Source organism: Chenopodium quinoa, unplaced genomic scaffold (assembly GCF_001683475.1).
Source record: "Chenopodium quinoa cultivar QQ74 unplaced genomic scaffold, ASM168347v1, whole genome shotgun sequence".
Taxonomy (NCBI): domain Eukaryota; kingdom Viridiplantae; phylum Streptophyta; class Magnoliopsida; order Caryophyllales; family Amaranthaceae; genus Chenopodium; species Chenopodium quinoa.
The window spans coordinates 225,573-250,894 of NW_018743391.1; the positions used below are offsets into that span (position 1 = coordinate 225,573).

Below are 25,322 nucleotides of genomic sequence, written 5' to 3' on the forward strand. Positions count from 1 at the left end.
TTGTAGTTGTACGTACATAAAGGCTTGACATACTCTTAAAATCTCACCCTCTTATGGTCTATTCCGATTTACTGAAAAAATTGAAATAAACTAATTTGAACTTAACTGAACTAATCGAAAATGAACTGAAATAAATAGAGCTGAAATGAATTGTTTATAAGAGAAAAAAATTAAAAGTTGAAATGAAGTAAACTGAACTAAATTGAAATTAAGCCGAATAGAATAGACCATTATGGATAAATCGAATCTCATGAAGAATACTTGAGTCTAGTAAAATTACCAATCACCCCTTATCTCCTAAAATCCTAAGTGGTCCCATGCTTACCTTTCCCCATAAATTAGAAAAATCTCAGTATTTGTTTTGTTAGTTTAAGAAAATGTACCATTGACTATAAGTAGTTATCATTCCTTATTATGTCAGCAAGGTATCAGTCTCATGTTTCCCAAAAATCACCCAATCAAAGATAAAGTTTTTTTTTTCAAGACCATGATAGACTTAAAGATGCCACTTTAAAGAGATATCATAATTTTTCATACAAATAAATTAATACTCCAATCAAGTAGTATTAAAGCTTTTTTATACTACTTGATTTCAATTCAATTCAACTTAGATATCAATTAAGCTCTATTCAATTCAACATGAAAACAGAGAAAGATTACATCTCACAATCTTAATGTTGTGGAATTAATTTTAGGAAAATTTGAATTTTAGTACCTCGAATATGGGGGTAATTGAATTTTAGTACCCATCTAAAATTTTATTTTAAATTAATACCTCCAAAAACACAAAACTGTAGATTTCAGTACCTCCGTCCATGTTCCGTTAAGTTTTTCGTTAGTGGGGCCCATTTCTAATTATTTAATAATTTAATTTATTAAAAAAAAGAAAAAACATTTTATAAAAAAACTTAAAAAATATTTTAAAAAAATCAGAAAAAAAACCCTAATACCACCAGCCACCCACCTTCCACCGGCGGTAGACCAACCCCGTGCCCAGCAACCTCCCCTCAACCTCCAGTCCGCAACAGTAATTTTCGGCACCCCACTGCCTTCACCACCAACATCCCGCAACTAGCAGAGCACCGCAACCCCTGCTTCGTTCCCACGCACCAGCCAGCACCAATTCTTCCGACGCCTTCACCACCAACATCCCGCAACTAGCAGAGCACCGCAACCCCTACTTCGTTCCCACGCACCAGCCAGCACCAATTCCTCCGACAATACCACCACCTTTCGCACTTCCAATTGAAGCCGTTGATCTTAAATTCCTCAGCCCTGATTTGGTTTCAGGGTAAGGGTGAGCGGAGTACGACTGTTTGTGGGTTTTGGTATGGGTGTGGGTTGGGGTTTTGACAGTTCGACGACGGTTTTGGGTAGGGGAGAGGAGTTATGCGGCGGTGGTGGGTTGATTTGCTGTTGTTAGCTTCTCGCTAGGCTAGTTTAGGTGGTTGCGCTTAGGGTTTCGGGGAAGGGGAAAACAGGGAGGGAAAGGGAGGGGTGGGGTGTCGCGGCCAGGAACGAGGAAGGGAGGGAAGATGGTGGTGGTTGCGACGGTGCCAGGGAAGGGGAAAACAGGGAGGGAAAGGGAAGGGGTGGCCGGCGCCGGTGCCAGGGGAATTCGGCCACCAACAGCCGGAAGCCGGCGCCGGCGGTGGTGGCAGTGGCTGTTTTTATTATTATTATTTTTTTAGTTTTTTTTTACAAAATTTTTTCCTTTTTATTAATAAATTAAATTATTAAATAATTAGTTATTGGGCTCCACTAACAGAAAACTTAACGGAACTTGACGGAGGTACTGAAACCTATAGTTTTGTCATTTTGGAGATACTAATTTAAAATAAAATTTTAGATGGGTACTAAAATTCAATTACCCCCATATTCGAGGTACTAAAATTCAAATTTCCCTTAATTTTAACTAGTGATATTACTTATTCCTTAGTCCAAAGGGTTTTGCTTGCTAACCTGAAATAATTTGACCTGAATAAAATTTCATTCGATTAGACATCTTCTCATCACTTACAAAATAAATTAATAAAATAAAGTTAATGTCCCCTAGTAAAGAGAGCTGATCTTAAACCGGAAACTATGCAATGTAACTGCGACACAACTAATATAGTACAAGTACAACACCTTAATTGTTTTACCAACATTAAAACCAAAAATTTGCACAAAAATCAGTGTGCTATATATTTAAATCTTGATATATAAACTATGACTCAATTTTTAAACATTAATCTTCTTGTGTTCACACATAAAATTAGATTATAGTATCATGTACACTATCTAGTTGTTTAATACATGCATGAAGACTAAACAATTAGGAGATGACATGAATTGAAGTCAAAGACGTGTTAGTAGTTAGTCAATCACTATATATTTAGGCGGCATTCAACTTAGGCGGTGTTTTAGGGGGTTGGCTTGAAATATGTAGCCCACCGAGTCCTCAACCGTATCTAACGAAAAAGATGTGTATTGTGTCATGCATTTATTTTAAAGGTGCTAACTTTTTGTTTTTTCGAATGTTGTACCCTAAAATAGTACTCGTACTTTGTTGATTCAAAGGAGTAACTAATAGAGTATATGTGGATTGGGATGATGGATTAGAGTAGGGAAAGTGGTGCTAAATGGGATGACGAGGTGTGATCGTGTAAGGAAAAGGGAGGGTTGGGAAGTTATTAGTCTCATTACCCTTATTTTCGAGGTACCTTAATAGTTATCCTACAAGGCGAGTGGAGATGAATTTCTTATCTTAGAGAAAATATTATGGAGTAAAGTGAACTGAATTGAATTGGGCTGATTAGAAATGAACTGAACTTAATTGTTTATGATAGAAGGAAATTATGAATTGAATTGAACTGATTGGAGCTGAACTGAACTAAGTTGAACTAAAATTGAGCTGAAGAAAACAGACGTTAACAGGTTATATGGTGGTGTTAGTAGGCTTTTTCAATCTATTGTTAGTTTGAAAAGTAACCAAGTTGTTTACTGTATCTATAATTTGTTGAACTAAATTTTGACTATTTTTCATAACCAAAATTTAAGGAAAAAAATATTCCATATATTTTAACATATTTGCAACAAGAACCACCCTTTAGAGTACCCACAGCCATTAACTATTTGGGTGGTTATTAAGAGAGAGAAAATGAAAATATTAATAAAATATTGAGGAGAGAGAAATTATTGGGGTATCAATTGAATAACCAGGTTATTCAAATAACCGGTTATGTATATGGTCATGCAATTTTTTTTTTTGCTTTTTGGTTGACATGGATGGCTAAGATTTTGACACGTAATACAAATATCAATGGTTGAGATTTGCTCTGAATTTATAACCGTTGTAATTTTTGTAACGGCCATAATTTTTAAAATACAATTCTGAAAAAAAAAAAAAAATACACCAACGGCTCTATTTTATTTTTCTCTATAAAATGAGCCCAATATTGAAGTATTTTGAAACAACTTTTTTTTAAGTGAAAATTACTCTTCTTATTGGCAAATTGTGTTAAGATGAACATTCCAAAATCTAACAGAAAAAAAAAATCCACAAAATCTCATAACTCATCACAGCCCCAAAATAATCCAAATCCTCAACCTTACTATTCTAATCTTCCAATTGATCTCAACTCAGATTTAGATACAAATTTTCAAAATTTTCCGAATTACGGTTCACAAAATCTCAATTTCTCAAATCCAAGTACTTTCACTCCGTTTCCTTTTCAACCACCACAAAATCCTAATTATTCAAATTCTCCAAATGTTATCCCATCTCTTGCAAGAGATTCACTTCAGCATTTTGTGGAAGGAATAGTCTCTTACTTTAGTGATGAATACCTTCGAAAGCCCAATGAAGAAGATCTAGTAAGACTACTAAGGATTGGTGAACGTCGTGGATTTCCTGGCATGTTAGGTTCTATTGATTGTATGCATTGGAGGTGGAAAAACTGTCCACTTCGATTAAAAGGTATGTTTTCTGGAAGACCAGGTAAACCCACATTAATCTTGGAAGCTGTGGCATCATATGATCTTTGGATCTGGCATGCCTTTTTTGGGACACCAGGTAGTCGTAATGATATTAATGTTCTTGATAGATCCCCATTGTTTAATGATGTTTTTGAAGGTTGTGCACCCTCTATTAACTATGTTGTGAATGGTCGCACATACAATATGGGATATTATCTCACTGATGGTATATATCCTAAATGGGCGGCATTCATTCCTACAATATCACTACCACAAAATGAAAAAGAAGGTCTATTTGCCAAAGTACAAGAAGCTAAACGAAAGGACGTTGAGCGTGCTTTTGGAGTATTACAAGCTCGTTTTGCAATAATACGGAATCCAGCGCTAGCTCGTGACGCATCAATGTTAGAAAAAATAATGATAGCGTGTATTATTATGCACAATATGATTGTTGAGGATGAAAGAGATACATATAAAACGTATTACGATCCAAATGAATATGATCAAGCTACAAATGCGTCTTCAAGTAATGAAAATAATGAAGAGCCTTTTCAGTTCCAAAATAGCAACAACCGAATTGCAAGTTTGGAAACTTACATGTCTAATAGAGCACGTGTTCGTGATGAAGCTATGCATAAAGCATTGAAGAAAGACTTAGTTGAACATATGTGGCTCAAATTCGGTGTTCAAAGTAGGGACAATAATATGCATTAATAGATGTGTAATCGCAATATTATATCATTGTGTTTGTACTTGTTCGCGGTTCGTTATTATCTTTCAAAGACTTTTGTCATTTGATAGAATATATATGTATGATTTTTATTATTGTGGAATGTAGTAGGGTTACAATTATTGTTTGTGTCTTAATTAACGACTAATTACGTACTAATTAATATCAAAATTGCATTATTTTTAAATTTTTGAGATTTTATCTAATTAATGTATGCTAATAAATAATTATTAATTTTGAATGATTATTACCAAATGCATTATTTAATAATAATAGAATTTAAGTAATAAATTGTGTGGTGGGGTTGGGTAAAAGTAGGAGAGAGAAAATGTATAACCAAAATATTATGGTTAACTATTGGCATACATTGGTTATTAAATGGTTATAAGAGTGGTTATAAGTGAGGTGGAAGATGGATAAAATAATAAAATAATCAATAACCAAGATGGGGTTGGGCAACCATTGTGTATGCTCTTACATGCATTTTAAGTGACCTATTAGAGAGTATAATAAAGTAACGGTTGTATCAAACAATTTACACGCTGATAGTAGGGGTAACACAATTTGGTTCAGAATAGATTGAGGATTTCTGTACAACTGTGGTTCTTCAAAAAAAAAAAAAAAAAATTGATTTTGGGTGGTCATATGACTCATATCAATCTAGTCCAAATCAAAACAATTCTAGGTAGCCCAAAATTGTTTTCTAATTTCTATATATAAATATTTCCGTATTTTTCATATGCTCTCAAATTTTAGGTTTATTTATTGTATACCCCCCTTGATTTTTCACAATAAAGACATGTTCTGATTGACTGAACTGAACTGAACTTATTAAACCTGAAATGAACCGAACTTATTGAAGCTGAAACTGAACTGAAAATACCTGAAGAAAACAAACCCTAATACACTAGATATCCTTAATGACTACCAGATCAGTAGAGTTTGATTGACTTGAGACCACCCTAGATCCCTTCCCCTACCTCGAAAGCACCCACCTCAATCCCTTTCCCCACACTAAATCTCCTTCCCTCATCCCTTTCTTCTTTTTTTTTTATTTTTTATGTTTGCATATTAATTAAAATTTGGATATCATTCAATTCATTGATATTTATATTATATTTAGAAATGAAAATGCTTTAATACTTCCTTCGTATTTTTATTATTGCACCACTTGCCTTTTTAGGGGGTTTCACAAATATTGCACCATTTCCTCTTTAGGAAAAAAATTATTTGTGTTCACACTACAAATTCCCAACATACCCTTACTTTTTTCCACTTACTTTTTAGTTTATCAATATGTCACATAAACAATTTTGTATTTTTACCTTTCTCTCTCTTACTTTTTTCTACTACCAAAATATTTGTATCAAACCCTTATAGTGCAATAATAAAAAAATCGGAGGAAGTATTTATATTTAGAAATTAAAATGCTACTAAAGGTTTTTTTTTTTTTTTTTTTTTTTTTTTTTTTTTTTTTTTTAAATGATGCCTCTGCCGAGTGCCCATGACAACTTACGGGCTAGTTAGGTAATAGCCGAGAGATCGACACCAAGTCACCAAATCCCAAAATCAATAATTTCCTTCCGAAAGCAAGTAATTGCTTTGATCATTTTAGAGTTTTAACTCTTATGTTCTCAATCAAATATGACATAATGATGTCTATACGTGCTCTATAGGGCATATTCAAACCTATACTTTGTCCTTAGAAATTTACTAACTCAAGTTGTGGATCGACAAGCACCACCACTGCATGCCACCAACACGTTGTCACCACCAACAAACTACAATACATAACTAAAAGGCCACTACATCTGTTAATTATTATGTGCAACTTTAGGGTATTATTTGTGAAATATAAAATATTCTAAAATTGTACATAACATTTAACAAATATAGTATATAAAACGTAACAAATTAAATATCAACTATTATTTGAAAATTGCAATAGTATCGACATATAATCATGTGTAACAAATGTGAAACTGAAATGGAGGTAAGTAGAAGAGTATTGATTATATTATGGGCATGCATGATTGTTACAGTAGCATGCAGATCGCAACACACTACTCATCACATCGATCGATTGACAATCCACTACGACCGATATGATCTTCTCATGTGTCTACTGGCTTACAGTACTGGTTAAATTACTGTAACAATCATAATATAATGTCTGACTTTATTGTTACCCAATATATTGTCTCTTTTGTAATAATAGCAATACTACCTCTATTAAATTGTACCTCTTCTTTGTGTAATGTGTCATACATTCAATTAATGGTAATGCATATATTTAGTACCTACCCTTATGACCTTATCACAACAAGCATCATCGATGTACATGATCCAACTGTTTATTAGTAATCGTCATGTATGTAAATTTACTAATTAAAAGAATTAATAGTATACTTTATAATGTTAAATTTTCTTATATTTGAGTTAGTAGACATACTGCATACAATAAACCCGTTGTATATATAACTTTGCATTTATAAGATGCATCTATCTTCTCACACAAAAAAAAAAAAAAAAAAAAAAAAAAACAACTCTATGTGTAGAACATGTGACTTTATGAGTAGTTAAATGTGATCGAAGGGTGCACACGGTGTATCAGATCAAATGGAGTAATAATAGGAACGACATGCAATTAAATACAATCAAACATTGTTTAGTTGTGTACCTACTTTATTGATCATTTCATGTTTAATTAAATTATATGCTTAATTATATGTTAATAATATGGAAAGGCTACATAATTTAAACTATTGACCTAGATGCTAATTTGCCATCGACAGGTGGATTTTAATACTAACTTTTTATTAAGCTATTGAACCAGAGATAGATCGATTTGGATCAGGAAACTAGTTTCCCTAGAGGATTCAAGATATCATAAAGTAGGAGATAACATTTTTTAATTATCTTTTTAAACAGGAGATTAATTAAATTAATTACTTTGATAACCAATGAGATACCACTATGAACATTATTGAATGTTTGAAATATGAAAATCGAGCTTCTTCATCACTAGTCAATTGCTTTATCAAATTTAATTTTAGTCTTTTGAGCAAAGCTTTAGGTCAAAAGTACAAGATAACCGAAACAACATCAACACTAACCTAATGTAAACTCATTATAATCATGAAATTATTAGATGAGCGAGTTAGGAGGGGAAGTCATTGTCCATACCGACTTTTTAACAAAAAAACATATTGTATGGACATTAATGATTTTATACGGTTCTTATTAATACTGTACTTCTTTAGTTGTACAACAATGTGTTCTTAAATCAATAATGTACATATCATAATTTTAACGAGTGCATTATTGTATACCAACCGGCTAGCTAAGTAATAAGACGATAATAAAAGATAAATTGTCACATAGATGAATCGACCACACAAGAGTAGTCAAACCGTACCATTTGCAATAGTAACACGTAGACCATTGTAAAATAGCCATACAATTACAAGTAGCTAGCACAAGCATATAGCCATGAATTGAATCCATGATGTTGTAAACAGAGAAAAATGAGAATTAAAAAAGCACATGGAATCCATCTCTAGATTTGAATGGAGAAATGACAATTAATATTAAATGAAAACCGACCGTTAGGAAGAAAATCATGTGGTTATCAAGAACATACATTATTTGAAAGTGACCGCGTACGAAAGGAGACTCGTACATGTGAGTGTACGTGAGAGGTTTGGGTTTTTTATTTTTATTTTTTTTAGTTATAAACAAAAATTTAATTAATTAATTTTTACTTTTAAAAATAGAGTTTGGTATTATTGCATATCACACCAATTTTGAATAAAAATAAGGCTGTTGTTTGGATTATAAAGTGACCAATGTAAGAGGGAACAGACCAACAGTGCTAATCTCTGCCCCACTCTTTGCTCGTAATCATTGAAGAGAGATACATAAAATTGATTTGGTATGATTACCTTCTCTAAAGCTATGGAGTAATTATTAAACATAATTTATTGATGTTTTAAAAATAAAGATTATTATTATTATTATTATTATTATTGGCCACTAGTCGAAATTCAAGAGATAGGGTATAGTTTTCAAAAAAAAAAAAAAAAAAAAAAAAAAAAGATAGGGTATAAATATTAATTTAACCCTCATTAATCGTACTCTGTATATTAATATTATGGTGTTTATCGTAAGAGTACTATTTGAGACGGTGAAAAAATTAAACAAGTTTATAAAAGTGTTTTGAGTGCTTAATTAATCTTCGGATAAGATAACCGAGATGTGTTAAAAAAAAAATACAATTGCTCATCTTGTAGCTAGATGGTGTATCAATATAACCTATGAATTTGTTTGTATTAATTATTTATTTCCCAATAGGCTCAAAAGCTCTCTTCTTCATGCATGCACTGCATCATTCATTCATTCATGCATTGATGCATGCATATATGGCTCCAAATATCATCAAAGTTGCCGTACAATGTAACATGAAAAGATTTTTACAATGGTTGTATATATAATTCAATTGTAAGCTTATGTGTTTCAAAAATAAATAAATAAAATAAAATGTAGGCTTATGTGATTATGTCCATTCAAATCACCCAAGTTAAGCGATCATCTTTTGCAGTTCTTCATTTTTTTTAATTATTGCCCTGTATTTGTTGAGCAAAAAAATTGTGATAGGAAAAATAGAAGATAGAGAAAAGTAAAAATATAAAATTGTCCATGTAATGTAAATATAAATTAAAGAATGAGAGTGAAAAGGTTAGGTATTTGCAGTGTGAATAGAAATATTTTTTTTGTCTCAAAATAGAAATGGTGCAACATTTGTGAAATTTCTTTAAAAGATAAGTGGTGCAATATTAAAAGAATGGAAGAAGTATGTTCTCTTGCGGATCACAAATAAAACAGTGCAACTTGAAATAATAGAAAACACGTACAAATAAAACATTCATCTATCTAGCTACTCTTGCGAATCACAAAATCGTTTTCTTTTATATAAATCATCTGATCCCTAAGCTTAATTAAACCACCGATTTTAGCTTTTGGCCTTGTTGAGTTGATCTGATCAAAGCCAGCATGATAAAAAGGCTAATGACATATCAAATCTTACCCATCCTTCATTTCAAGTGGAATATTTAATTTGGCATTAGACCTTAATTTCAAGAGGAATATTGTTTTCGTCAAAAAAAGGAGGAATATTTTGTGTTGCACACACAAAGACATATGATGTATACTTCAAGCCAACATATGATGCATTCATACTTCAAGCCAACATACAATAACAAAAGTTCTTAGGACTGATTTAATACAGAGTTATCAATAAGAATTTAGGGTCTGTTCACATTTACTGAATTGAGCTGAAATGAAGTGAACTGAACTAATTGGAGCTGAACAGAAGTGAACTGAATTGAACTGAACTGAACTGAAATGAAATTAAGCTGAAGTGAACATACCCTTAATATCTTTCTTAAATTGATAATCTTAAAAAAATGTGATAAAATCATGTGTTGATTGGTGTAATTAAAATTTTATTTTACTTTTTATTTTCTTTTGTAAATTTTAATATACAATCCTTAGATTTGCATATAATACTTTATTATTTTTTAAAATAAAAACTAAGGGCCTGTTCACAGCAACTGAACTGAGTTGAACTGATTGGAGCTGAACTGAAATGAAATGAAATGATTGGAGCTAAACTGAATTGAATTGAGATGAAATGAATATTTTATGAGAGAGGGAAATTAGGAGCTCATAAACTGAACTAAAATGAACTGATTAGAGCTGAAGTGAACTGAACTGATTAGAGCTGAACTGAATTGAAATTAAGTAAATGTGAACAGACCCTAAATTGAAAAATATTTTGCAGAATTTACATTTAGAAAAAAAAAATAAAAAAAAATGATAAGAAACATTAGAGGAGGAAGAATTTATTATAATAGGACTACATACCGACATACGTTAGTACTTGTATATCTTTTACAATATATTGGACATTCATATACTTTACAGTTTACTTGGTATTACTAATAAAGTTAGATATTTTACGGAGTACACATATCAGATTATCGATCAGCAACAAATATCAATGTAATTATCAAAAAAAGTGTTCGTTGAAAGCATAAAGATTATTTTTAGAATTAAGTTCCATCGTTGATGATTTGATAGCGACACAACATATTCAGAATTTTAAATCACTTTCGCGTTCACTGATTAAATTATTAAACTTGCACTAACCCCACAATATGTCATGCATGAAAAATTGAAAACAATAATTAAATAAAAAATCCTACTTGTATATACTCTTCCGTGTTCTTTAGGGAGTATTATGTTTCTTAAACTATTGTCTACTCTTCTGATTCTTCACTTACTCGTACTAATTAGAATATGCACTGAGTTAGTTAAATCTCTCCAAATGACTATCACGCGATAACCACCATGTGGACTACAATTTTATGTTATAAATCTGCGGCCTATTTGATCTGTTTTCTTTTACTGAGTATACCTTGTTCTTTTGAATTTATTTTCAATTTATTCAGCTCATCTCAATTCATTATTTTACTTCACTTTAGTGCAATTTAATTTAGCTCAAAAGTTGGAAAATTTGTCTAAAACTACCCGGAAGATAGGTTGTTTTGTTAACAACTACCCATTTTTTTTTTAATTTGTTTACAACTACTGGCAAGATTGAAAACGTTAGGGTAGCACTACCCAATAACGTTTTCCGTCCAATTTGAACGTTATCAGGGCCCACATGTTACCTTTTCCCACCCAAATTACTTCCCCCCAACTACCTTTTCTCTCTCCTCTTAAATCTCCCTCCATTATCACTCACTCTCTTCTTTTACTCTCTTCAATTGAAGTTCAACAAATCTAACCTAAGCAGCGAATAATCTCCATCATCTTTGCCCCTTTTTCTGAAATTCTCAGCCCTACCATCTCTGTCTTTGCCTTCTCTCTCTCTTCCAAGTCATCTTTTTGCTTTTTTGGGTATGCTGAAGTAACTCGGTAAATCTACAGAAATAGACAAAGGGGAAAGCTCAGTAAATACTCAATTGACTGCAGCAAAGGGAAGACCTTTAAGGTACATTGGTGGTTTGACCATAAATTTCTGTCCTTTTCAATTAAAAATGAAAAAAAAATGTGAAAACCCTAAATTTTTTAATACTCGAAATTGGAACCCTAATTTTTTAATTGACAAAATTGGTTGTACAATTAAACAAATCAAACGCTTTATCACATATAATTAATTAAAAACAAACTAATTGTTATAATTTAGGATGTTGTTGAGCTCTGAGAAATGTGCATTTTTTGGTTGGTTGCTTTGCCCGTTTTTTTTTTTTTTTTTTTTTTTTTTTTTTTTTTTTTTTTTTTTTGGCAAGTTGGTTTTTTAGGTTTTACTGAATGTGTGTTGAGCTTAGATAGTTGTGCATGTTGCTGTTGATATTGAACAATTGCTTTTTTCACTGTTTTAAGGAGCTTCTAACCTATGTTGAGATGAATATATGGGTTGGGGGTGAATTTCAATACAGCAAGGGTAAGACTGAGTATGTTGGGGGAGGGATGTTTATGAGGATGAGTTGTTGGTTGAAGGAACTGAATGTTGTGAATTTGAGGAAGTGGGTGATATATGCATATGATATAGTGTGTAGTAGGGTACCCCAACATTTTAGTGTGTGGTACAGATTACATGGCGGGAACTTAACAAATGGAAAGAGGAAGGTGGAGACATTTGATGACATTATCAATTTGGTCAACAGTAGGGATCTGTATGATAGAGTTATAGTTTGGGCCTTAATTGAGAAACCAAACCCTGTCCAGCCTTTACAACATGGCCTAGGTCCAAGGACAAAGAACCCAAACTTTGTACCTTCTATAACACCTAAACCAGAACAGAAAATTATGCCCAGTCCACCCTCAAACAGTTCTTTGTTGCCACCTGACAAAAAATTGAAGCCCATCAAACAAGAACTGAAGCCAGTTAGGTGGAGTTTGAGGTTATCTCCCAAAAAAGGCAAACTGGATATTGATGATGGTGAAGCTGTTGTCATTTCCCAAGCTGAGTTTGAAACCCATGTCAGCCAGCTACACCAAAGCCCATTGGTATCCACTGAAAGCCCTCCCCAAGAATGGAGCATACTCTCCAAATCAGAAATTTGAACTTGAACCACACTTGTGGATTTCACCATGAGAGTTCCAAAGTTACATCTGAGTATTTGGCTGATAGATACCTAGATGAATGGAGATCTGACCCTACTTGGAAGCTGAAAGTGTTCATAGAGAGGGTTTACAGGGATTTAGGGGTTCATATTGGATACTATAAGGCCTGGTTTGCTAGGGCAAGGGCTAAGTTAACTTTAATTTGTATGGAGATTCTGCTGAGGAGTATGCAAGGGTGTGTGATTATGGGCTGGCTTTGCTTAAACACAACCCTGGTTCTTCAGCCATTGTGGTATTAGAAGGGATTGAAAACCCTCCCCCCATTTTTCAGAAGATGTATGTGTGTTTTAGAGCATGCAAAGTTGGGTTCAAGAGGGGTTGCAGGCCTGTGATTGGAGTGGATGGGTGTCATTTGAAGGGTGCTTTCCCTGATATGATACTAGTTGCTGTCAGTAAGGATGGTAACAATAATATCTACCCAGTTGCTTGGGCAGTGGTTGAAGTGGAAAACAAGGATTCATGGATATGGTTTGTGGAGCTCCTAATCAAAGACATTGACAGACCAAGGGGGAAGGGCCTTACTTTGATGTCAGACAGGCAAAAGGTACTTTGCTTGTTGTTTTTATTGCCTTACACTTTGAACATGTGGCCAATAGTTGTGAAATTGATTGCTTTTTCTGTTAATAGGGACTACTGGAAGCTTTTGCCGTTGTGGTTCCTGATGCTGAAATCAGGTTTTGTGTAAGGCACATTTGGGCCAATTTTAAGCTCAAGTTTGGTGGTGAAGCTTTTAAAGAGTATTTCTGGAAGTCAGCAAGGTCAACAACAATGGTACTACTCTGTAACTTTGTTTATATATTAATTTCTCATATCAATTTCTCATTTTAATCAAATTTAGGCTGATTAAATTACACAATGTTTACATATCAATTTCTCATTTTTATCATTTTTAGGCTGATTATGAAGTGAATATGGTAAAGATCAAAGAGCTTTCTGAAGATGCATTCCATTATTTAGCTGCAATTCCTCCTAGACATTGAGTTAAATATGCATTTTCCACTTTCAGCAAATCTGATATGTTGTTAAACAACATATGTGAAAGTTTCAATGCTGCTTTGAAGGAAGCTAGAGACAAACCTATAATCACTTGTCTTGAATGGATTAGGAAGTATGTCATGAAGAGGAACACTCTGAAATGGGAGGGTGTTCAAAGTCATGAAGGAAGATTTATGCCTTATGTGTCCAAGCAGTTCCAGTTTGTGTCAAGTTTGGCTGCCAACTGTCATGTAATCCCTTCCAGGCTGGACATTTGGGAAGTGGATTACTACAGTGATAGGTTTGTGGTGAATCTGGTTGAGAAAAGTTGCACATGTTATAGATGGGAGCTCACTGGGATCCCTTGTGCACGTGCTTAGGCTATGATAATAAAGAAAAGACTCAGGCCAGAGGACTTTGTGGATGATTTCTACAGCAAAGAGACATACCTGCAGGCATACACTCCAAGTATCAGACCAATTCCTGGTATGAAACAATGGGAAAAGAGGATTGACTTGCTGCAACCTACACCACCTGTCATGAGAAAAATGCCAGGAAGACCTTCCCTTAAGAAAAGGAAACAAGAACAGGGTGAAAGGGAAGGAGCTGAGTCATCCCAAAAGCCTAAGAAAGCACCAAAGTGCTCTAACTGTGGAGTCCCAGGCCACTACAAGAACAAGTGCAAAAACCAAGCACCACCCAAAGAGGTTGATAAAGGTGGCAGACCTCCATCAATGGAGCCTTGGAATGTACTTCAAAGAAAGAAAAATTGGGACATAGCTGTGAAAAAGGTATGTAAAGATTAAAGTTTGCTTGTGCATTGTCTAGTTACTTATTATGACATGTTCTAATTAGGTTTGTGTTGTTGTTTTGTCTGTCAGGGTAAGATTAACCCTGAAACTGGGGCATCCACATCCCAAGCTGCTCCTACTCGGACAAGCTCACAGGGTGTAGCTCCACCACAACCAACTCAATCAACCCAACTAAGTCAAGCTACCCAGCCTAGTCAAGCAACCCAGCCAACCCAATCCCAGCCTAAATCAGGTGGCACAATGAAGTCCAAGGCAGCATCTGCATCAGCCAAGCTACCAATTAGGTCAAAATTGAATAATCAGCCAGTGTGGAAGCCCTAGAATAGGACTTTGTGCTTTTGTGTTGTTGTGTGTCTTTTGAGAACAATCTTTCTATAATTAGTTGGGCTACATGTACTTCTACCTTGAATTAAATTGATGTGTAGCCTACATTTTAAAAAGTGATGATGAACAAATCTACTTTGCCTTTGTAATTATTTTGGAATTTGAATTGCAAGGCTTTGTTTTTATAATTGTGCAACAAATATGGCATATTTTACATTTGCAAAAGGAAGTCAGCAAAGCATAATTTCATTTCACTTTGAATGCAATAATACAACCTACTTAGATAAAGGTTAACATTTGCACTATGCTTACATTCCAAAAGTTGTGACATCTGTCACTCATACAGTGCAAATGTAATACCAATCATTACTAAATTTCCTAATACGTCATTGCCTTCCCTAAATAAGCTAACATCATTCCAATTGCAACAACTATAACCAGCTGCATTAGTCCTGAAATCCCACCACAGTCATCTGCCTTTGCTTTCTTCACTGCAGCAGAGAGTGCCTTGCATTTCTTGGTCAGTGTCTCTTTTTCACTCTCCACCCTTGCCTTTTGATCTTGAAGCATGCAAACTTGTTGTTTCAGCAAACCTATCTCATTTTGCATCAGCTTTTTGTCCAACACTAGTTGATTAGTAACAACCCTCTGCCACTCAAGTATATCTTCATCAATCCATTTGAAAAATTTGCATCCTCTTCTACCAGATGCAACATCATAGAATTTACAAGCCAAAAATCTTCTCCCAGGGTTTTTGGAGTCCATGACGTCTCCAGCTTTGGTGAAATGCCACAATTGCACTTTTTGGGGTGATATTGCATAGAAGAGTGGTATGATGAACTCGACATCCTAGCAATTAACAGTTAACAAAGTCAATTTGTTATAAAAACTAAAAAAAATGCCTCCAAACCCCCTAATTGAATCAAACCTAGGATTCAATTGAATCCCTTAACCCTAGAAATCAAAACCCCCAAATTCGATTGAACCCATAAACCCTAATTACAAGCACAAATTAAAACCCTTATTCTTTAAATTGCATTCAAGTAAAACTTGTAGACAATTGCGCAAAACAATTAATAAATAAAATAAGTGTGAAAGATTACCTGATTTTTTTTGGAATTGTTTGAATTCTTCAATCTGATTTTTTAGGAGAGAAAGGAGGGAAAATTAAGAAGCATTTGAAGAGGAGACAGAAAAGGTAGTTGGGGGGAAGTAATTTGGGTGGGAAAAGGTAACATGTGGGCCCAGATAACGTTCAAATTGGACGAAAAACGTTATTGGGTAGTGCTACCCTAACGTTTTCAATCTTGCGGGTAGTTGTAAACAAATAAAAAAAAATGGATAGTTGTTAACAAAACAACCTATCTTCCGAGTAGTTTTAGACAAATTTTCCTCAAAAGTTTAGGGCCACTATTATATACTCCATAAATTATACTTTTGTCCTTGGAAATAGCTAACTAATCATGATAACGAGGACCTTGTGTTCTTATTCTTTGTTTATTTATGTTTTTATTTTTATTTATTGCACCCGTTATAACACTTCATTATATTTATCGAATTTAAAAATTACTCCGTAGAAAATTGGTACTTTTTAGATATTTTTAAAAGTATCTTTAAACAACGAACTCTTAATTGACAAGGTAAAAAATAAATGAACACGACTCGTTTACACGGACTACAAGCTCTAGGTTGGATGCGATTATTGATTGATTAATCCAACTTCTTGGACCTTTCATTCCGTGTGCATTATTCTAGCTCCAGTTGGATGTTGTACATGCTCCCTTTTTTTGAATCCATGATAAATTCCAGGAGTTTCTTTTCACATTCTTTCATTACCAATTTTCTCGGAAGAAAGTTGACTTTTTTTTTTGTAATGACAGTTAATATTTGTCACCCCTCAAATCGTCAACCGTTATATACTTTGGTTTCGCACAAGAAATCATAAACTAACAATGAAAAAATAGCAAATTGTTTGTTGATCGATCTGATATTTTATTTTTTGCAATTTCAGCTAACATTTACGACAAACTCACTGACATCATTGATCTTTGTTGAAAATGAATGACTAACAAATGAACAACGTAACATTTTGAAAAATCTAAATGTCACTATTATTAGTTAGGGTACAGTGACATTGTGTAGTAAATATCTAGAATTTGACATCGTGGAGTAAATATCTAGAATTTGACATTGTGTAGCAAATATCTAAAATTTTAGATGGTATAACAAGGCCATTTTCGGCATTTTATTACTACTCCGTTACAGGTTATGTGCAACGATTTGACATAAAACAGAGAGGAAAAATATCTAATTGTTGCACATAACCTGTAACGGAGGTAGGGTTTTTTTTTTTTTTTTTTTTTTTTTGAAAGGCATTTTATTATTGATACTAGCTCTTCATATTGGCCTTGTTTGACAATTGGCTGCTGGCTGGTTTGATTGGCTGGTTTGACTGACTGTTTGTATTGACTTTTTTGTTGGCTGTTTGACTTTTTATTAGTCTAAAAACATGTTTGATAAAATTGATTGTTGGATGTTATTAGTTACTTAGGTAGCCAAAAACTACTCCAAGTAAATTTTTCATTTTGGCTTAAAGGCCAGCTTTTTAGCTGGCTGAAAAAGTCATCTACCAAACACAAATTTTAGATGTTTGACTAAATGAAAAAGCCAAAAGCCAATCAAAAGCCATTTACCAAACAAGCCCATTAACTTTTGAGTTTCTTAGGTTTATGAATATGTTAAGAATCAAAATATAATCCAATAGTTGCCACTGTTGTGAGTATTGATTGCCCTTTCCCTTTCAAACAAAAACTTTTTATTCAACTTTTATTGATATACTTTAGAAAACAAAAAATTGTGGGATTCTTATTATAGTGATCATCCGCGTTTTATTAATTAGGTGTAATTTACTAATGTCACATATAATTATACTAGCGTCAAAATAGATTATGAACTCTGTATTTTGATTTTACTTTATATTTCGGATTTTCGGAAACTAAACCATAGCATAGTTTGTATCAAAATTCAGAATTGAAAAAAAAATGACTCAAACTAAATTAATTTGGTATAACGTACCTAACAAAAAGTTTGGTTTGCAATCTGTTGCATTGTGTTTCAATCACCCAATGAACAACGGCTAATATATTGAGAACAAATTTAAGGTCATTAAGAAGTAAAAAACATATAAGCATGCATCATATATTTTGATATTGAAAGGAAACATAAATTGACTTATTGTTAATTGCACAGGTATAAGCGCATAACAATCGTTGGCAACAAGTTTACAGCACCAAAAGGCAAACAATGTGCACTGAAAAAAGTCAAGCACATTCCAAAACTAATGAATAATTGATTTATCTACGAAGTATTATTTTAATTTTTTTGTGTAAAAGTCAATGATAGTTTGATTGTCTTTTTAGTTATGCTACATTGTATTCAAACTTGATGATTTTCACTATATTTTGAAGATAAAGTTTGAAGTAGCTGTTTTTTTTTTTTCGACAAGTGAAGTAGCTGTTTTGTAAATTACTATGAGTATAATAAACTATGAAATCAGACCATATAATAGTAATTATTAAGTTTAACCGGCAATTATTTGTTTAAGTTATGATACTATTAATAATCATAGATTGAGAAATTAAATAGCCATATGAATACTTCTTCTTCTTATTATTAAACACAGGCCATGCATACTACTGAGTATATTACTATACAAACAAAATCTAGTAAATAAGTAAATAAATGTCCCAAAATATGAATAAGTAGTAAGGTTTTAAAAAACCAATTCGTTCTAAATTTCAACTTGTGTAACTACAATAATTTAGTATGCCTTAAACCGAAATTAGACATAAATGTCCCTACTAGACCTGACTAAACCTATCTCAGTCACCCAAATTATAATGACACCTACTAATTAACATCTACTCGTATCATACATTGTTACCTAACCTCTTTGACAAAAATCCAATATACCAGGAATGAATATGGGCACTAACAAAATTGATAGAATTTCCCTATTAGTAGAGTACCAAAAGTTTATTATCCTCTTATGGAATGAGTGACAAAACTAAAATTTGAAATGTCTAAATCATTTCCCAAAATGATTTTGTATGCAACAAACTAACCTAACCGTTCTTATTAACTATATACTTATTTACCTATTTAAAAATTATTTAACTCACACCCAAATTGTAACCAAAATAGGTCATAGCATTATCTAAACTCAAAATGAAAGTGAACTGATCTGATCTAATCAAGCTGATTACACCTATACGAATATTGATATGATTAAGATCAAAATTAGTCATCTTTCTTAACCAACAATGAGATAAATAAACTTATTCGAAGCTATATAACATATCAATAACCCAAATTAAAATAATACTCCGTACCTTTGTTTTTTATTTGTAATAAATAGATTTTTATATCTCGTAAATAATACCCTTTTGTTATAATCAGTAAAAAAACAGAGGTAGTAACACAGTCAAAATCCGATAGATAAAAAATCCTGGCCATGCCATTGCCACTCTCCTTCTCCAAAGTCCAAGATTACCCACTACATGATTTATATCTTCTTGTTCAAAGTAAAAATCACACAAAACATTGCAAAAAGACTTTGAAGAACTCAACCAAGATAAAGGAGTAAATAGAAAAATGATGGGCAACCTAAAATGAAATCAAATCAAAGTCCAACGAAAGAGATTATACACAATAAAATTAAGGGAAGAAGAGGAGGTTAGGCGTCACATTCCGAAATAAAGTAAAGTTGGTTCACGTGTTGAATAATGTAGAGAGCGTGCCGCATGTGCTTGCTTCAGAACTTGTTTTAATAGTTAGTCCCCCCAATTTTATTATTTTTACAAAATAATTTTATTATTTTTAATTAATAATATAAATATTATTAAATATAAAATCATGTCATATTCCCTCTTTCTTCTCACCCTCCCTCTTTGGCTCATCTCACGGATCTTGCCTTCCTTTTTCCACACCCTTATCTTTCTTTCTACTACTATTTTTTCACTTTTTTATAATTATTTTTTATTTTTTAAAATAATTTATATTTTAATTAATTTTGGAATTTTAAAATAAATGTGAGAGGTGGGGCTATTACATATCTTGGTATATATAAGACCCATCTTGAAGAACTGATGAGAGGTCAGTCCATATTGCTAAAAAATAAAAATCATCAAAATATCATCAAAACATCATCTCTTTATCTATATAGTCAGCAAAGAAAAAGCATAACATAATTTCGTTGTTATATATTATTCACACCAAAAGAAAAAGAAAAAGAAAAAAGAGAATATGGCAGCATCTTGGGTTAAAACAATCACTTCTCCTTTCAAAAAAGCTTGCACCTTTCTTAACCATCAACCTCCTAAGGATAAGAAATCCAAGCAAGGTATTACATCTTTTTTCTCTCTTTTTTTGGTTTCTTATATGTATGTTGATTGCCTCGGCTTGACAATTTGTTGCCGTGGTGATATAATTTGAACTAGTAATATGATAACTAAATTCGAATAGACTAGATCAATCTTTCGTGTCATATGAACTTTCATTATAAAATCGGCAATTAGCTAGGATTTCATATTTGTTTAGATAGATTAGTTTTTTGAATATTTGATTGGTATCCCATATGGCCTCATGTCATTAAAAAGTGTTCGATTTCTCAAATTTTCACTTTATTAAGAGTTGTATTGAAACTTTAAAAGGGTAGGTAAATTTATTTTTTTATGGTAAAACGGGTAGTAAATAAAGTAAAGAGAAATTGTGCCGACATCGCTAACGAAATTGAAAACAAGACAGTCTTGTAAAGACTATTTAAAATACTATAGTTTCTAAATTAATATTGACCAATGAAATTTGGATCAACCACAAATTATCCATGTTTATTTACGATATTTCCTTGCTACATCCAACCAATAGAAAATTAATTTACCCATGATTTGTAATTAAAATTGTTTGTGATTAATTATGCTTAATTTTTACTATAACTATAAATTATAAAGTATTATTATTATTATTATTATTATTTTACTGTATTATTTTATAAAAATGGAATATATGAATCTAATTATTTTTTTTGGCAAATGACTGAATGAACAGAAAATGAAAATACAGTGATGGCCCTACATGGAGAGGTGATGGCATGCACATACGAGGATGTCCAGGTCATGTGGTCTATGTTAGATAAGTCCAAAGCTGGAGCCTGCAATATGACTTCCTGACTCCAATCTATTGGGCCTTAATTTGGGTTCTCTTATTCATACCCATTTGGGCCCACTTCCTATTATTGGCCCATTCACCTTGGCATTTGTGTCCATGTAGATAATATGTTATTTTGGATAATGCTATGGAGAAGCCAATTCATTTATTTAAAAAAAAAAAAAAAAAGAATTATGTGTAGTACTACAATTTTTTTTTTCTTAGTATATAGGAGTATGGTTATTTGCCATCCCCAATGGCTTCACCATCAATTGGAAAGCTTAGGGTCTTTTTCATTTTTTATACTCTTATTTTGTAATGTGTTTACTAGGGAATCCCCGTGTATAATTATATTTATCACGGCGTGATTTTTTTTTTCAATGGAATTAGTAATCTTCCTTGAATTGCTATTTTTTTTTTTAAAATATTCGTAATAATTTTAAAGTAAGAGAAACTTAAAATATCTTCCCGTCAAAAAAAAAATCTATTAAAAAAATTAAAATATAAGATAAAAGAAAAGAAATCCTATTTTTGATTAGGATCTACTTAATTATTTACAACCATTAATCCTATATTGGTTTTTACAAAACACATTGTATATTTGTATAGATCAAATCCGAAATAGTTGTGTTGTGCATTCATGCGTAATTAACCCTTACATGTTGTGGAGTTATGGTTTTAAAATGGCGTCATCTTTTTATGTGTTTAAGTGCCTATTATATAAAAGGGTAGCTTAAATTATTAGAATTCTTACTCCCTCTATTAATATTCCTACTTTGATAATCTTCATTGTTTTAAAAGATTCTGTAAATATTATAGAAAGAGTAGATTAAATTATTAGAAGTATATGAATGAAATTTACAAAACAAAAGTTAATAGAAATGAAGTATACATACATAGCCACAAGATCACTAAGCTAACGTGGGGTAGTAGTATCTGTTTAACATGCTTAGTTGGAGGAATCTTAATGATTGATAAAGACATGTGCAATTCTAATAATTTGTACTTGTTGTCCTTTATTTTATTTTTTTAATTTTTATGCAAACTATAATAACTGAAATAATTGACAATATATGTATACTTATAATTTGTGTTGTAATTTTAAACTCTAGTCTTTCAAATGTTGCAAATTGCAAGTTGCAATTAGCAAAGAATTTAAAGAATTTCAAAATCACCATTAAGTTAAGATAAAATATGGATGTGTTCAATGTTGAAAATTTGGAATTATTAGTTTTACACAAAATTTTAAAAAAATCGGGTGTACAATATTTATTGTACATCCATTATAAAGATAGCATAAAATGATTAAAAGTTACCCTGAAATGAATAAAAGTTACCCCAATATGCGTAAAAGTAACCCAATTTAAATAAAAATTATCTACGCTTTATTAGTGAAGAATCACATTTTAATTGACTAAAAATCAATTATTAGTGATTGAATGTAATTAAGTTACCTCTATAAAACTTTTCTTGTTATCTGTTTATATAAAAATTGTATTATGTTTAAAGTTACCCAAAGAAAGGCAAAAAGTTATCCTAAAATTAGCTAAAAGTTACCCTTATACTGCTCGATGTACACTAATATTAGTGTAAACCGGATGTATACAAAAGTTTTTGTTAGTTTTATTACTTTGGTTATTATTTTAAACAATTTTGTAGTATAAGTTTGTACTTTGTACTCTAACATCAAGTTTGATACGTGGTCATTTGAGAATATTAATGGATTTAAATTTGATTTGCAAAGAAGAATATAAATGGATTTATAAAATAAACCTACTTGCATATAGAAAAGAAGAATCACTACTAGGTACACTATTATTGGACCTAATAATCAGTCTAATTTGAACCAAATTATTCTATACATCTCTATTTTATAAGCCAAGGAGGAAGGTTGTGGTGTCTAACAAAATACCATAATACCCTTTCGGCTTATACTACAATATAAAATAAAAAAGAGAAAAAAGAAACAACCTTATCTTCTATTACACTTAAGTAACTTTTTAAATCAAATACTGTATAATTTATAATAAATTTCCAATAAGTTTTTTTTTTTTTGGGTGCAAATGAGAGGCTAGGCCCCGGGAAACAACATAAAATAAAACTAGGGGGGTAAAACGTGGTAGCGCCACTCCTACGACATCATTATGTAAAATACGACCTAAGGGTAAAGGGGGACTTGAATCAACTCTATCTTGTTGTTTAGAATAACTCCTTGATTAGCTAATCAATCAGCCGAACAATTTGCTACTCTGTAAATGTGCTTAACAATAAGTGATTTTAACAAAACAATCCCCCAATTGAAATATCATATCCTCTATTTATCACTCTTGTCATCTTTAGATCAATAATTACCAAAATATCTTAAAAATATCCTATACATCGAATTATTTCATTCATATGATATAAAAAATCATATTATCTTCTTCTTACACTATCTCGCATATTCTTTTTTTATATTTAATTTAAGTTTATATGACCATGTGCTACATTTTTAAACATAACTATTGTGTGTCCCGGGCGATGCCCCGCATTGCTAGTTTGTACTTTGTATTTTTTTTAATTTGATACTTTGGTCTGGTCCTAGGTGACGTGGCACCATCAGGTGTTTGTGAATTGACAAGACATCATGAATTGTTAGTGAAGTGATATGGCGTAATTGAAAGATTGTATGTGGCGCATTGACGTTTTTATAAACGCCTTTTAATATATTAGTATAGATATGACAGGATAGGGTTGTTCATCTGGGACCAACCAAACCAGATAAGAAATTTAAAAATTCAAAACCTAAAGATCAAATTGTTTGGATCAGACCAATAAAATCGGTCCAAAACCAGAATTGAGTCATTTTAAAAAAAAATTGTATTGTTTAACTTTTTTATAATGCACGCAAGTTGTGGAAATAAGAACAATAAGTATTATGTGAGGCCACATTTGCTTAAAGGAATAATTATTTTTGAACCAATAATTCTCTTTCTCCCAATACTAAAAATAATTTCCTTCTCTCTCTAGCCTAAACACTAGGCTCCATATTCTTCCACAATACTTCCCCTAAGCACTCCAAGGAGTGAAAGGTAGAATTGATTGAGGATTTAGACCAAATCAACTCTCTTTTGTTTTATTTAATTTTAATTTGATTTATTTTTATTGAAGTTATTAATAGTTTATTCATGATTTAGCAATTTAAGAAAATGCGAAAAGTGAGTAATTTATCACTTAATTACTCTTATTTTTATCCTTGTTGTTAGTATCATGATTAGGGTTGTTATAATTTGATTTGACTAACGATTTATTGCATGTACTGTTAAATTGCTTCCAATGTGATGTTTATTATATTGTTTATTGTTGATCACTATAGTGCATGTTTAAAGGGAATATGTAATTGAAAATTACGCCTAATAAGATAATTTGGATTTGATACAAATTTAATTTAAATAGTCCATTAAAAATCTAATTTAGAAACTTTAGTCTAATCTGATTAGATTAAGAATCCTGTTTAAAAATGTTTGTCCTTCAAAATATTATATAATCTTATTTTGATTAGATTTAAGTTGTTTGTATCACATATTAAAATATAATTAAAATGAAACACTATTTTCTAAATGACCCTGCTTTTTTTTTAAACTAATGCAATATAATTACAATGGATAGGAAGTTTTAAAATAGGCTTATGTTGACTCACTGACAGGGTAAAGTCGTATCCCCTAATCAAAAGTATTACCTAAGTCCTCTAACTAATGCAGATAGGGAAGTAGGGTCGAATCCACAGGGAAACAAGTCTTTCTACTCCTAATTAATTATTATAATCTAAATTATCAAGGTAACCAATATTGTTGTAATTAAAGACTATACTACGAAGAATAAGATCGGGGGAAATAAAGTAGGGAGAAATTAAATATTAAAAGACCTAGGGAATAGGTTCACTAATAAACAATAATCCAGGGCAAATCATAATAAACAATCATCAAGCATTGATCAATCAGATTATAAAGGGCTTTCGCTACGTATTATAATCACAGAATTAATTTACCAGTATTAAATCTCATATGTCGAATCTCGACTTAACCACTTATAAATTAGTCCAGTTATTGAAACTAAGCCTAAAAATCAATTCTCATCTGTCGAAT

General features: G+C 31.9%; 1 protein-coding gene and 1 long non-coding RNA gene across 2 annotated transcripts; both read left to right on the forward strand.

Moving 5' to 3' along the window:
* Nucleotides 1–3,507: 3,507 nt before the first annotated feature.
* Nucleotides 3,508–4,674, forward strand: LOC110738554. Its single transcript, XM_021918954.1, has one exon. The coding sequence runs from the start codon at nucleotides 3,508–3,510 to the stop codon at nucleotides 4,672–4,674; it is 1,167 nt and encodes a 388-aa protein (XP_021774646.1).
* Nucleotides 4,675–20,107: 15,433 nt separating this feature from the next.
* LOC110738616 lies at nucleotides 20,108–21,609 on the forward strand. The gene is made up of 2 exons (XR_002514635.1): nucleotides 20,108–20,395; nucleotides 21,100–21,609. It is a non-coding gene; the product is annotated as an uncharacterized LOC110738616 (long non-coding RNA).
* Nucleotides 21,610–25,322: the final 3,713 nt, after the last annotated feature.

What these genes read in the sequence shown, in the direction of transcription:
- LOC110738554 (XM_021918954.1), top strand. Translation starts at nt 3,508, where the DNA reads ATGAACATTCCAAAATCTAACAGAAAAAAAAAATCCACAAAATCTCAT.